General features: G+C 44.9%; 2 protein-coding genes across 3 annotated transcripts in view; both read right to left on the reverse strand.

Annotated features, from left to right (window-relative positions):
* The window catches only part of AGBL4 (AGBL carboxypeptidase 4), a gene marked incomplete at both ends in the record, with an annotated part of 969,197 nt that overhangs the window by 176,546 nt on the left and 779,555 nt on the right, over window positions 1–13,096 (reverse strand). The window lies entirely within an intron of this gene.
* The window catches only part of BEND5 (BEN domain containing 5), a gene marked incomplete at both ends in the record, with an annotated part of 47,985 nt that overhangs the window by 4,691 nt on the left and 30,198 nt on the right, over window positions 1–13,096 (reverse strand). The window contains 2 exons of the mRNA XM_084241701.1: window positions 3,036–3,249; window positions 8,871–9,019. Of these exons, the coding sequence (XP_084097827.1) occupies window positions 3,036–3,249; window positions 8,871–9,019 (363 nt within the window). The remainder of the gene's footprint in view (window positions 1–3,035; window positions 3,250–8,870; window positions 9,020–13,096) is intronic.

The raw sequence follows: 13,096 nt of genomic DNA on the forward strand, positions 1-13,096 counted from the left end.
ATAAGCAAACAGGTAGGAAATGCTCTGCAGGGACTTTAGGCAGGGCGATGTGACAGAGGGAGGGGAAGAGCACTTCCGACTGGGCAGCTGGCAAAAGCCTTGATGAATGACTAGGAGGTGGTGGTGGGGATATGCAGATCAGATGAGCGAGAAGGGGCTGGAGGCAGAGGGGAGGGCAGTGGAAGGAGAGCCCACGGAGGCGTCCAGAAGTGGGAGAGGAAGGAGACCAGGAGTGTGCAGGAGGACTGGTCCATGTCAAGCAGTGCCGGGGAGGAGGAGACAAACGTGCCCTGGATGTACCATGAGGAAGTAACTAGGAAACATGTAAGAACAGACTAAGGAGCAGGCTGGGAGTGGAAGCCAGACAGCAGGGGCATGCAAGTGAATGCAGACTGGACTTAGACACCTCGTTCAAGAAACCCTGATGTGAAAGGAGGAGAGGGACATGGCAGCCGCTGGTGATGGAAGGGGACCCAAGGGAGTGTTTTGTTTATTTTTCCAAGAAATGAGTGATCAAATTATAGTCACTTTAAATGATGCTGGGAGGGAGCCAGTGTAGGCTGGAGCACAGTTGGAGAACGGAACAAGACACAGGAAAGCTGGTGGGCTGTGATCCAAATGGAGAGAATCGCCAGCTAAGAGGGGAAACTTCTTACAGGACATGAGGTGGAGAATGGGACTTCTATAGGATAAGTCTGTAGGGGTGGCTATTCAAAGCTGCAGGAGTTCCTTTTCTTTCTTCTGGGAAGTAAAAGGCTATCTTTGAGGACAGAGGTGTGGACTATCATATTTAGGAAAAATAGAGAAAGTTTGCAACAGGCTTAGAAAATGAGGAAATCAGTGACAGAAACTCAGTACTCAGCAGGAGGGACTGAAGACAGTGAGTCTGCAGTGAGTGCACTCAAGCCCCACAGCTGAATTTTCTCCTAGATTATTCCACAGCATTGGGGATGAGATTAGCTGCACAGGACACTGTCCAAATGGGGTTTACAGAATACTCATCATGTCTATGGGGTTCAATGGGTAGCCGGGACAAGGACTGTGCTCCTAGCTTTACCAATAGAGATACCAAGCATCTCCTTGTGCTGTGCTAGGTTGGGGGATGCAAAAATGAGTGCAATACAAACCAGGGTAAGCTAAAAGTGCAGCTGAAGACAGCAGTCCAGGCTTTGGAGACCTGGCTCCAACTTCTGTGCTCCTCACACTTCACTGGGGGGATAGGGGACAACCTGCGAGTTGAAAAGTACTGGACGATCATGAATTTCAATGGTGTGACCCTCATAAGGTCATGTTTTGGCTCCAGAGAGGCATCTCGCTTGTCAGTAAGGAATGGTAACTTTTTTCATTCCTCAAACATTGCTATATCCAAGTTATAATCCTGGCAGCTACACCATCTTTGGAGCTAAGTTTTCAGCTGAGGAAACTAGGACATGGAGGGAAAGTGATTTACAAGAAATCAGTGAGAACAGACATGGGGTTTGCAGGCCCCGGGGCTTCATTTCTTTAACCCCCTTTTCACTGAACATATGCTGTGTGCCAGGAACTGTGCAAGGCAGTGAGGATGTGATCTATCAGATATGGTTGCCGGTCCTGATAGTTCAGAGTAGTGCTTGAGACAGACTCCAGCAGATGACTTTAAAGTACAACGTGACAACGGCCTAGCAGCCAGTTACCCGAAAGCACCTGGGACCTGCCGAGTCACACTGCAACAAGTGTAACAGAACAAGAGGTCAGCCACCTGTCAGGTGTGGGGCTTCATGGCCTGGAAAGCCTCTTTTTCAGGATGATTTCCCAAATCAGGCTCCACCATTTCATATAGCAGGCAGACTAAAGGTTATCTCTGATTGTCTAAAAATAAGTGGCTGTCTAAATCAATTACTCATGAGTCAGACAGGCAAAGGAGGCAGCTGGGCTACTGCAGGACCAACCTCAGGCTAAGGTCAGGGGTTATGGGTTTGAATACAGGCTTTGAAACCTGGTAGGTGTGACCTTAGGCTGGTCATTTAATCTTTGTGACCAGACTAAGTCACTGTCCTGTCATACCGCTCTCTGAAACATACCCTAAATCTGATCATTTTTCTTTACGTCAACTGCTATAATCTTGGTCCATGACGCCACTAAAACAAAAAACCAGAATCTGAAATATAGTAAGTGCTCAGAATAATGAACTATTACTATATCCTCTATGCTCCCATGGACTCTTCTGCTTGTCCCTGCAGATCGTATTATCTACACAGTAACTAACTGTTTTTGATTTCATCTTCCCTGTGAGACTGTGAGTTCCTTGCAGATGAAGGCTGTGTTATCCCTCCTCTGTGTCCTCAATACCTAGCAGGGGACATGGCAAAGAATAAACGCTTAGTGACTAGAGGGAGAGAGGGTGGGAGAGGCAGAGGAAAGAAAAGAGGGAAGAAGGGAGGGAGGAAGTGAGGCAGAGGGTAGGCAGGAAGGCCAGGAAAATAAAAGTCCAGGCTACGAGTCCCTGTCTCCCTCCCTTCACTCCATCCCTTCCCAAACACCAAGAAAGAAGCCGAGTCCCATGGCTCTCAGTTGGTCTTCTGTCATTCACTGCCCCAGACATGGAGGGACCCCCAGGAAGTGAGTCCCGACCCTTGCCCTTTACTGCTGCTCTCTACACAGCAGCACTGCTTTCCGGTGTCCCTGCGCCTGCCTCCTGGAGTATCTCTTTCCACATCCACACCCTTTGTCTAATGATTCCTTCAGAGTCCCATGCAGTGGTCTCCCTACCCAGGAATTCTTCCCTGATTTTCCAGTTAAGGGGTCTCTGCCTCTCCAGAGAACCTCTTTGGCATGTCCCTTTCTCCTGCTAGTTCCTTCAGCTGTGCTTGTGTCATCTGCCCTGTTAGATGTGAATTCTTCTAGGGCAAAGTTCTGCGCCTGTGTCTCCACACTCAGTCTGTGCTCTGGCCTGAGTGGCATCAGTAAGTATTTGTTGCACTGAACTGTGCCCACCACCTTCTCGAGAGAGTCAAGGACAATGTCTCAGCCATTGTGTTTCCACCATCATGACCTACCTCTGACGATGCTTAGCTTGTGAGGCGAGAGGGGTGGCTTAGGGATTGCATCTTTCTTTTTTTTTGTAGCAACTCCTGTGACGCTTCTGTTTTTCAGAACATCTGTTCCCCAAATCATGACTGCCAAGTTCTTTGTGTACTTGGAATCTCCTTGGGTTACTTGTAGCTGGTGCCATTTCTCCTCATCAACCCAAATCCCGCTTCCCAGATGGACCTGAATGGGGATAAGAACACAAGCACCTGCTTAGTGGGACAGGATGGTAGCTGGGAACTTTTCTTGTCTTTTGAAAGACACGGCTGCACAGTTATAAGGGATTTGTTCTGTAAATACGAAATTATCTTTCAGGGAACTATGAACAATCATGGATGGAATACCTGGAAAGAGCCAGACCATAATCTAGTGCTTTACAGCCACTGTCTCAAAATGTCACGACAACTCCAGAAGGAAGGAGTTATGACACTCGTTTCACCTCAGATGAAAAATGCAGGTTCAGAAAGGTAAAGCGACCTGCCCAGGCACTCAATGATTAAGTTGCAGAGCTGGAATTCTAAACTATTCTCACAAAGGCAGCTCAGAACCTAACCATACCTCAGGATAAGTATGTGGAACTTCTATCTCTGTTCCAATTTAGGAAGACCCCTCTCCCTTGAATATGAACTTTCCAGGGAGGACATCCTCCTAGCACAGTGCTTCACAACCTTGGCTGCACATGGGGTCACCTGGGGAGCAATAAAAAAAAAAATTGCTGGTGCCTGGGCCCCATTCCCAGAGATTCTGATTTATTTCGTTTGGGTGAGGTCTAGGTAGCAGGAGGGTTTAAAGCTCTCTAGGGAGTTCCAATGCAGAGCTACGTATGAAAACCACTGCCAGTTGGAGAGGGGACAGCAGCTGTCCAGGCAGGGCCATAATGGAGGGTGATGATACAAGGCCTGTCCAATCTCTGGCTTCAGTCTCCCTGTCTGAGAACTGGAAGAGTTGGATTCCATCTAAGTTCCTTCTGGCCCAGAACACCTATGCTTTTAACAAATTGCACACAACCAAGTGTGCCTGGTGTGGTACTGAGGGCATGTGGACCAGAACACAAGCTTTGCTCCCCAAAAGAGAAGTACTAGGTACAGAGTCAACAAATGCAAGAGACCCAGAATGATCCAGCAATGAGCTACATGTTTTAATTTTTTTCCCCCTTTCTGGCTCTTTTAACACTGAAAAATCATTTGCTAACATTAATCATTAAAAGTTGCAGTTTACCTTTGACATTGTCATTGATGTTGTGTTTCTGCTGAGTCTAGGGAGAGTGGAAGTGGTCTCTATGCAGATGTAGGGAGGCAACCACTAATGAGCTAAACTTTTGAAAGGGTTCTGTCACAGGTCCTTGTTTACCCAAAGTTCGCAGGTCCTCCCCTTAGAGTGGTAGGGAGGTATTTCAGAGAGGTTCTGGTTTGAGACTGCACACGCACCCAAACGGATGGCAGGCAGGCAAGACCCGTTGTTCAAAGATAATTAAAGATCACTGTGCTGAAGGCTGATTTAGAAAGGAAGGTGGGCACACACAGATGGGCAAACAGGTCAGTCGGCATCACTTCTTTCAATTACTGAGGTTTTCCAACCATCAAAAAGAAAAAAAACAAAACCAAACCACAGCCCACCCATGAACGTCAGTAAGTAAACAAACCACCTGCTACATCTGACTTCACTTCCTTTTGCGCAAAAGATCATTCAGACCTCTGCAGGCACAGTATTAGATAACCCAGTCCACCTGGCCTCCCTGTGCCACAAACTTCACGACTGCAAATCTGTTTATAGACTGGGGAAGATAAGCAACCTGGAGTGAGATGTGCTGCCAGCAGGGCTAGCTGGGCAACACCAATTCAAGGTCAAGTCTGGCCTTTTCTCTGCAGTCTAAACTGCAGGTGGGCAGTCTACGTGCCAGATCAGGCATGCTGGGGACAAGTTCCCTGCTGCTCCCTGCTGGACCCCAGTCACCTCCCTTGATGACTCTGTGGAGCTACCCACGCAAGCTTCCAGACATAAGGGAAAACAAAGAATCTGAATTAGATTAAATTCAGAGTTAGGAGACCTTAGAGATGGAAGACAACTTCAATTTGCTCAAAGATCTCTGCTCTTTTCGACCCTGGGCCTTGCTTTCCTCTGCTCTTTTAATTTATTATTCTTAAAACAGAGATGATAGTCATTTTAGCCAATGTTGTACAAAAGAAAGGGGATACTCATTTTTTTTTGAAAACCTAATTAGTCAGGTATTATACTCTTAAAATATTTACTCTTCACAAGAGATGGAAATAGATAGAAATTATTCCCATTCCACAGACATGAACAGAGATTCAGAGAAGCTAAATTAGTTTTCCTAAGCCACAGTCAGTAAATTCCGAAATCAAGATTCAACCCAATATCTTCATGAAATCCATGTTGTCTGGGCCTCCTGCTGTTGCCAGTATCACAGTGATGCTAATTGGTGACAACCTAGCAGCTCAGGTACATCCGAGTTCACTTAGTTTCCCTCTATACCTGCCTAGCTATGTCCCGTGCCAGAAAACAGTTCACCATGGCATACAGGGAGCCCAGGAACAAAGCCATGTGGGCCTTCCTGCTCCCTCCCACCCACCTTATAAATGCTGCCAGATTAATTTCTCTCCAATGCAGCTTTCCTTCATTGACTTGATGATTTCTGCAGTCTTTCAAGTCTTTTTATTTATGTTAACTCTCTAGAGTGATGAATGGCTCTCTATTTCCTATCACATCAAATCTAACCTCCTTGGTCTGCTTTAAAAGCCCTCTGGAATCCTGCCTCCATTCAACCTACTAACTTTTGTTTCTCTTCTAAAGCCAGCATGCTACAGAGCTCCTGAATTATTTCATGTCCCTCCACTTCCAGTCTATGGTGACAGAAAGAAGATGACCTCTAGAGCCTTTAGACCAAGCTGTGAACCTGGGCCCTTCTACTGGTTGGTTGGGATCCTGGGCAAATGCCTTTCTCTCTCTGAGTCTTACTTCCTCAGCTATACAACAGACAGAACACCCTCTAACAAACAGTGGTTTTAAGGTTTAAACGAGACACCATGAGTGAAACAACAGGATGGCACACGTCAGTAACTTTGCCTTCTTACCCCATCCATGTCTCTGCTTGTGTTTCTCCCTTGCCTAAGAATAAATGCCTTCTCTACGTCTCCTTAAGTCTGCTACTCCTTCTAGCATGAGTCGCTATCCCAAGAAACACTCCTTAACCACTCCAGAGCTGAGTTCTACCCCTCTGAATTTCTACCCTACTTAGAGCCTATACCACCAGATTCAAAGTCAAGGTATTGCATCTTCTGTCCCCTACAAAGTGATTGGGATTAGTCTGAACACAAAGCAGTCAAAAGCTGATGGGCAGGTTTAATATATCTTAATTGCATTGGCTTTCAGGTCTGATAAGCTGCTGTTCGCTGGCAAAGAAAGTTTCTTAAATTCGTTTGAATATAAGTCTAACTTTACAGAAAGAAATGGCCTTGGGTAAGACCAGTCACAGATACACACTGGGGCATTTGAGACAAGGAAGGGTCCTGAGGTCAGAAAAGCTCAGGGTCACCTGAAGCAGTGCTCAGCTTTCAGGGACACAGCAAAATGGACTGCAAAGAACACTGACCTGGGAACCAAGAGACCTGGTTCCAATTCTTACTGCCTGTCTCTGACCTGTTGTATAATTTCAGACAAGTCTGGATGTGTCTACTCCTCTACAGCAGGTATAAATTAGGCTATTTAAATTTTAATATTTACAGGTTAATGATCCAATAAGTTTTGGAAATAAAACATCTTAGACAATGTACTTTATCAAAATCAAAAAGTAACTTCTATGGTAAGCCCTGTTCACATAAACCATAGTTCACTATTTGACCAAAATGTCAGTTTTATGTGTCAAGGGGGCTTATTAAGAATAGGGCATCTGGTATTAGGGGACTTGATAAAAAAGTTCTTTGTGAAATGTTTTGTAGGACAAAGCTAGTTTCCTAGTAGGAAATGGATCCCATTCGGTCTCTCCAGGCCTTCCAGAGATTAAGATCTTTGTTTATGCAGGCCAAGAGGAGGAATGTCAGTAATGATAATGAGTGGAGACAACTAGGGCTATTCCTGGGGCTGGGGAGTGCCGCTGCTCTGGGAAGCTGCCTTCTGTTTCCGGCATGTCCACTTCCTGGGCTCTCCCTTAATAAGCTGTCTGCTTGACTACAAATTGGTGGCAAATAAAAGCCATAGGGATTGTTGGCAACAACCAAAAAGAAAACAAACTGTTATTTTCAAGATTTGTTGTATAACTCCTCTGTGAAGAAATTAAATGAAGGTAGAGAGGCCCATTTTCTGGAAGAGAAATTATATCTTTGTCAAAGTGACCCTTGTGATGCTCAGAAACTGTCCATCCATCTCCAAAGTAAGAGAAAGTGGATTTCTCTTAGAAGCTACTTTAAGAAAAAGTCTCTAGTCACTCACAATACAGATCATGACTAAAGAAAAAATCAACAAACACAAAACAGTGCTTTTTTTCCCCTGTAGGTTCAGTTGGGGAATGTTCACCAAACTTAGAGACAGTTTGACTCATTAAAGGCCTAGAGAGGGAAGGGCCCGCCTAAGGTCACATAGGAAAGACAGAAGTCTATCATGCCACCTCTCCTCTGTGAAATAAACTTTTAAATAAAGCCTGTTGGCTGGAGCAAGAAAAGGCAGAATGGGCCTAGGGTCTGACCCATTAGGTCTGCCTTTGCAGGGGAGGAAGTACTCAATGGGAGACAAGGAAAAGGCAGCATATCCAAGTGGGCCCTGAAAACTAGCAGGTTTCATTGCACAGTCTGACAATATTTGCTTTGGCTCAGTCAGGCCAGTTGCAGGGATATATCTGGATAAACCCAAATGCAACAACCTTTTCTTTCTCATCAATCCAATGGCGAACAATACTGGGTAAACAGAGACCTTCTGAAGCATAAAGAAAGAAAAATGAACAGATATGGATGACTTTGGGGGGAGGGGAGAATAAGAAGTGATAACCTGTCATGTATGTGATCATGGCAGAGAATGTAACACTACAGCTGAATTTGAACCTAGACAGAGGATTCCAATATATTTCTTCCAAGATGAATTCATTTGGCTGTTAGGGGGCTGTCAAAACAGTTTTCTCCCTTCCCTGCTGCTATATCATCATGTAACTTTATGATTTACAAAGGCTATTCCATTATTTTTCATTGCATCCCAATATAGTTATTATTAGTGTTTAAGTGTTCCTTCATGATTTTTTCCCAAGGGTCTTACAAGAAAATCTGGGGAGTTATATGTGGTCCTAGGACTGTGGATTCAGCACTGCTGAGTACACAGTTTGAAAGCAGCTGGCAGATGAGGAGCTTCTCTCAGTCATCTCTGAGTCTCTGGCATCTAGCACAGGGCTTAGAACATACAGATACTTTGTGAATGTAAATGGATGTATCTGAAGTTGTTATCTGCAAATCAGATATTTTATTTCTAGTTCACCTTTTAATTTTACATATCTGGATTCATAGGAAGGTAGGGCACGTTTCAGCAAACTACCATTTTTAAAAAGCTTTCTAATAAGCTATTTTTAAAAGCCATTTTTTATTTTTATTGCTTTGGTGCAATATGTAATAAAAGAAAGGAGGAGGGAAAAAAAAGTCCCAGTAAAGCTCCACTAGCTATAACCATGAATTCTAGAAAGAGTTGCTCAGGGCTAGGCCAGGAGGCCAGCAGTCAAGCTGTATCTCGAAAAGCTCCCACCGTCCTCTCCATCTTTACTCTGACTAACAAACACTTGCAGGGAATTGATATTGAGCTTGAAACACTACCTTGCCATTGTCTAGGATATACTTGTCCATGACAGGTGCAGGAGCGGGGTAATAGGACGACGTATTTGCTTCCTCACTGAAAGTGCTCCGTAACTCCGGCTCGGGCTCGAGACATTCTGACTTTACTTTTTCCAAGTCAATGGCGGGACCTAGGCAGTTAAGAAAAGAGATCTGTCTAGAACTCCAAGGAAAATAAAAGGCAAATATTGTAACTATGCATCTATTAGCACATAGTGGCACAAAAAAAAAAAATACGCTGGCTTATTTTTGTCCATTGCACTACACTTAAACACAGCTGGAAAATAATGTGAGATGTAAATGTCATAAGGGAGAAAGTGGAAACTGGAAGGCAAGAGTGGACTAAGTAAATCAGGAGTAGACTTATAGGGTTTTCCTGTCTGAATGGAAATGTAGGGGACTCAACTTCCTACACAGGAAAGAAGTTCTGTTAAGACGGTGGGAAAGGGGTGGCAATTATTAGAATATGAAAATTGTGAATCTTCCCCCAACCCCATCTCTGTAACCCATGGTGGAGCAGGCCAAGCAGAAGAACAGAGGTGAGGAAAGCCGTGGAGAGAAATGCGAAGGCCTCCCCCTCCCCAAGATTTGGTATCTAGATAGAAGCATTTCAACCAAGAAATTAAAATACAATACAGATTAAGCCCCTGATTGCTTGATCTAGCAGCTACCCTGATTTTTATTTTAATGCAATCAACACAAATTACATGCAGTTTAAATAGTAAAAGGAAGCTAGATAAATGTGGTGGTTTCTAAGGGTGGTATTTTTGTCTCCATTAGCTTTTAAAAATGGACTATTTTTTAAATCACCTATTGTGTCTTGATTACCAAAGGGCAGAGGAACAGGATGAAAATGAGTAAATAAGGCCAAAAGACTTGATTAACTTTTGCAGAAGAGTAACTCTAAAGGCCAATGGAGAGTTTAGCATCTTGTAAATTCTCCCTACACAATATTGCAACAGTTGATTTCCATCAGAGCTTTAGATGCTGTAATAGCAGGTTCCCAAGGCTGTGCACATCATTTAAGTACCTGGTGAATTTCACGATGCAGTCTTCTCTCATACCAACCATGATGACTGATACAGAGTTCTGTTTGTATTATAGTCCTAACTAAAAATCTGGTCACAATTCTATGTTCACTTGCTACATCCTAGACTTTGGCTGGCGGTAAAGACATTATTAGTGGTTTTGTTACTAAAATTCCTCATGACTGTGTTTCCTAGAACAGGAACATCATTCCCATACAGAAGCCGAAGGCCTCTGGATGTGCCGTCGTCTTGGCCTTGAACACTACTGCATCTGCAAGATGGAATCTCTAGAGTGTCCATCAGTTTAACCATGAGCTTTGTATGAAGTTGAATGCAAGACGGCTGGGGAGCAGGACGCAGACGAGGAAGCATGCTCACATTGCTAGAGTAAGCTTAGGCACCATTTCTAGCTCTCTCTGTTTTACCTCTGTGATCACAGGTAGAAGACAGAGCGGAGGATGGGCAGCCTCAATCATTCTGACAGCATCTCCCTGGAGTGTATAACCTATTCCAGGGCTGGGGCGGGGTCTTACATGCTTTGTTGCCAGCACCTGGTTGCTCTCTGAATGTTTGGTAAATGAATAAAAGGATGACAACAAGGAATGAATAATTCTAAAGCTTCAGAAGCAGATGCCAACATTTCTCCACACTTAATGGGAGATCTCAGGTTGAGTTTTTGAGATATAAACTCAAGTGGAGCATAGGAGCCCATGGAAGAAGTTATTACTTTGGTTTCTCTCGACCAACTGGCATCTGAGTCTCTTTCTGTTCTGACATTCAACAACAGGGAAAAGGAATGGGCTGAGAAGAAACCAGCAGTCACTGACTCACAGGTCACCTCTGGCAAGATCATGTCCCTCCTTTTCCTTCTGTGGGAGGAAGCTGTTGAATAAGAGGATGAATCCAGTTCAACTCTGATTTTGGCCTGGTTCTCTCCCTCCATCTTCATGATGGCTGTCAAAGTCATCTTCAAATGACCACGTCCTTCCTTGCTTAGGTTTCCTATCATTCTCAAAATTAAAAAGCACACCACTGCATCCTAAAGGCTCAGAACAAGTCTTCCCTCTACCTCAGGGGCTTGCTTCTCATTCTCCCCTGATACTCACTGCAGGTCACTCTTGTGCTGTGTTGTCCCAGGCCTCTGTGCCTGTGGATGTGCTGTTGTCTTGGTCTCGAACACCACTTCATCTGCCTGCCAGGCCCCCATTAAACTTCAGAATGAGCTCAGGTATTTCCTTTGAGAGGCTCTGCTCCTATCCCTACCTGGTAGGAGTCTCTACATTGTAAATACTTCTAGCAAATTGCATTCATCTGCCAACCTGGGTATTGTCAACATTTCGATGGTGAAGTTCTTCTGGGGCAAAGAATTACTCGTTGCAATGTTGGGGTCTAGGACGGTGCCTGGCACATTGCAGGCTTTCAGTAAATTTTTCATGATATGAGAATGGTGAGAGAGAGTTGTGGGGGAGCAGGGATGTAATAGGCCAAAGGGAAGATTCGGAAATAAAGACCTGCTGAGTTGGAATGCTTGGGGGTGGAGTTGGGGGTGGGTGGGAAGCTGTTCCCAGAGGTTTTTTGCAGCCCATGAAGTAGCAATTGAGCTGTTAAGTAGAAATTGGAAACATCTAGCCAGGAGAATGGACAATTCAGAGGAAAATCTGAGGGAAAGCAGATGGGAAGGTGAGTTTGGCTCCTTCCCCTTTTTGGGCCCCTCCCCATAATCAAACTCCATTCCAAAGTGTTTAGCACTCTCCACACATACACCTTTCCTCCCTGCTTCCTAGTCTTCATGTCATCCCCTCTGCTCCACACATTCCACCCCCATAGCCAGCCACCTATGAAAACTCCACCAGAGATTCAAGGTCTGATTCAAATGCCACCTCCTCATGAGGCTGCCCATGCCCTCAAGTGGAGATTCTCTTGTAATTCTCTGTATCTCTTGGGTTGAAAATTGGAGTGACAAAAGTATTTAAATTTCAAGGTTTCCACTTACTGTTTAGGTGACCTGTGGGCTTCCTCAGGTCGTGGAGCTCTGGCTTTTCTGGGCCCCCTATAAGTCCTCCAATACCCATAACAATCAGATGCCTCATTTGTTTCTATGCTTGTTGCCCCTGCTAGATTGAGGCTAAGGGCAGGGAGGGACTACGTCTTTTTTTTTTGCCAGAGATCAGGGCTCAGTACAATGCTTGGTTCAGATTCTAGCCTCAATAGTTACTTAACCTCTCTGATCAGCCACCTCCCCTGACCAGGAAAGAAAAACAGCGACTTGGCAGTATTTAAGATTCAGTGATTTAATCATGTATACGAAATGACTGATCCAGAGTCTGGCACAGAGTGACTGCTCAGTAAACAGTGGTTCATCCCTATGCCTCTCCCACACATGTGTATTATCTTGGGTACTCAATTCAGTCCACTAGTAAACCATAGCTACTGTGAGCCAGAGTACCTGCTGGTTTGCTTTAACCCATAGCGCCTAGCACAGGCCTAGCACAGAGCAGGCCTGCACTCCGCTGCACACCCACCTCCCCTGTGCCTACCCTGGTCTTCCCAGAGTTTTGTCAAATGCCAAGGAGCTTCTGGATCTCAAGAAAAACTGTTTCCTAAGATTCTCTCAGCACTGTTTAACACTTGGTGGCTGCCAGGTGTTAGCAATGTTCCCTGCAACAGCCTCCTTCTGAGGCATTTTTATGGAAGATACCCAGGGCCTCAGCCTCAGCTCGGAACAGAGACGAGCCAAGGGCACTTTTTGAAGGGGTTCATCCCTAGACTTGGGTGTCAGTCCCAGTGCATGACCTTAGACAAGTCACCTCACTTAAGTCTTCCCATCTGCCAAATGGGGGTTATCTTGTCATCCAGGCTGATAATGCTTTTGGGAGAGCCTGGCTCTGGAGCGGGTATGCGGCAGAGGCTCAACAACAGCTCAGCAAATGGCAGATGAGGGAATGAATCAATCAGCAAACTGGGGGGGTTTAGTGTTACAAAATCAAAAAGCAAAGGAACAAAAAGCATGTGGTCTCTTTGGGGAGAGAAGAGAGGACCACTGGTGCTTTTAATTTAACAGGGGGGTAAAACACATCATTGCAAATTTTAGTCGGCTCCACAGCCGATGTTGGCAATTTACATCTCATTACAACAAATGCTTCAGATTGCTGTTTTGCTTTTAAAAATTTCTGAGGCATT

Source organism: Talpa europaea (assembly GCF_964194135.1).
Source record: "Talpa europaea genome assembly, chromosome: 9".
In the NCBI taxonomy this organism is placed as follows: Eukaryota; Metazoa; Chordata; class Mammalia; order Eulipotyphla; family Talpidae; genus Talpa; species Talpa europaea.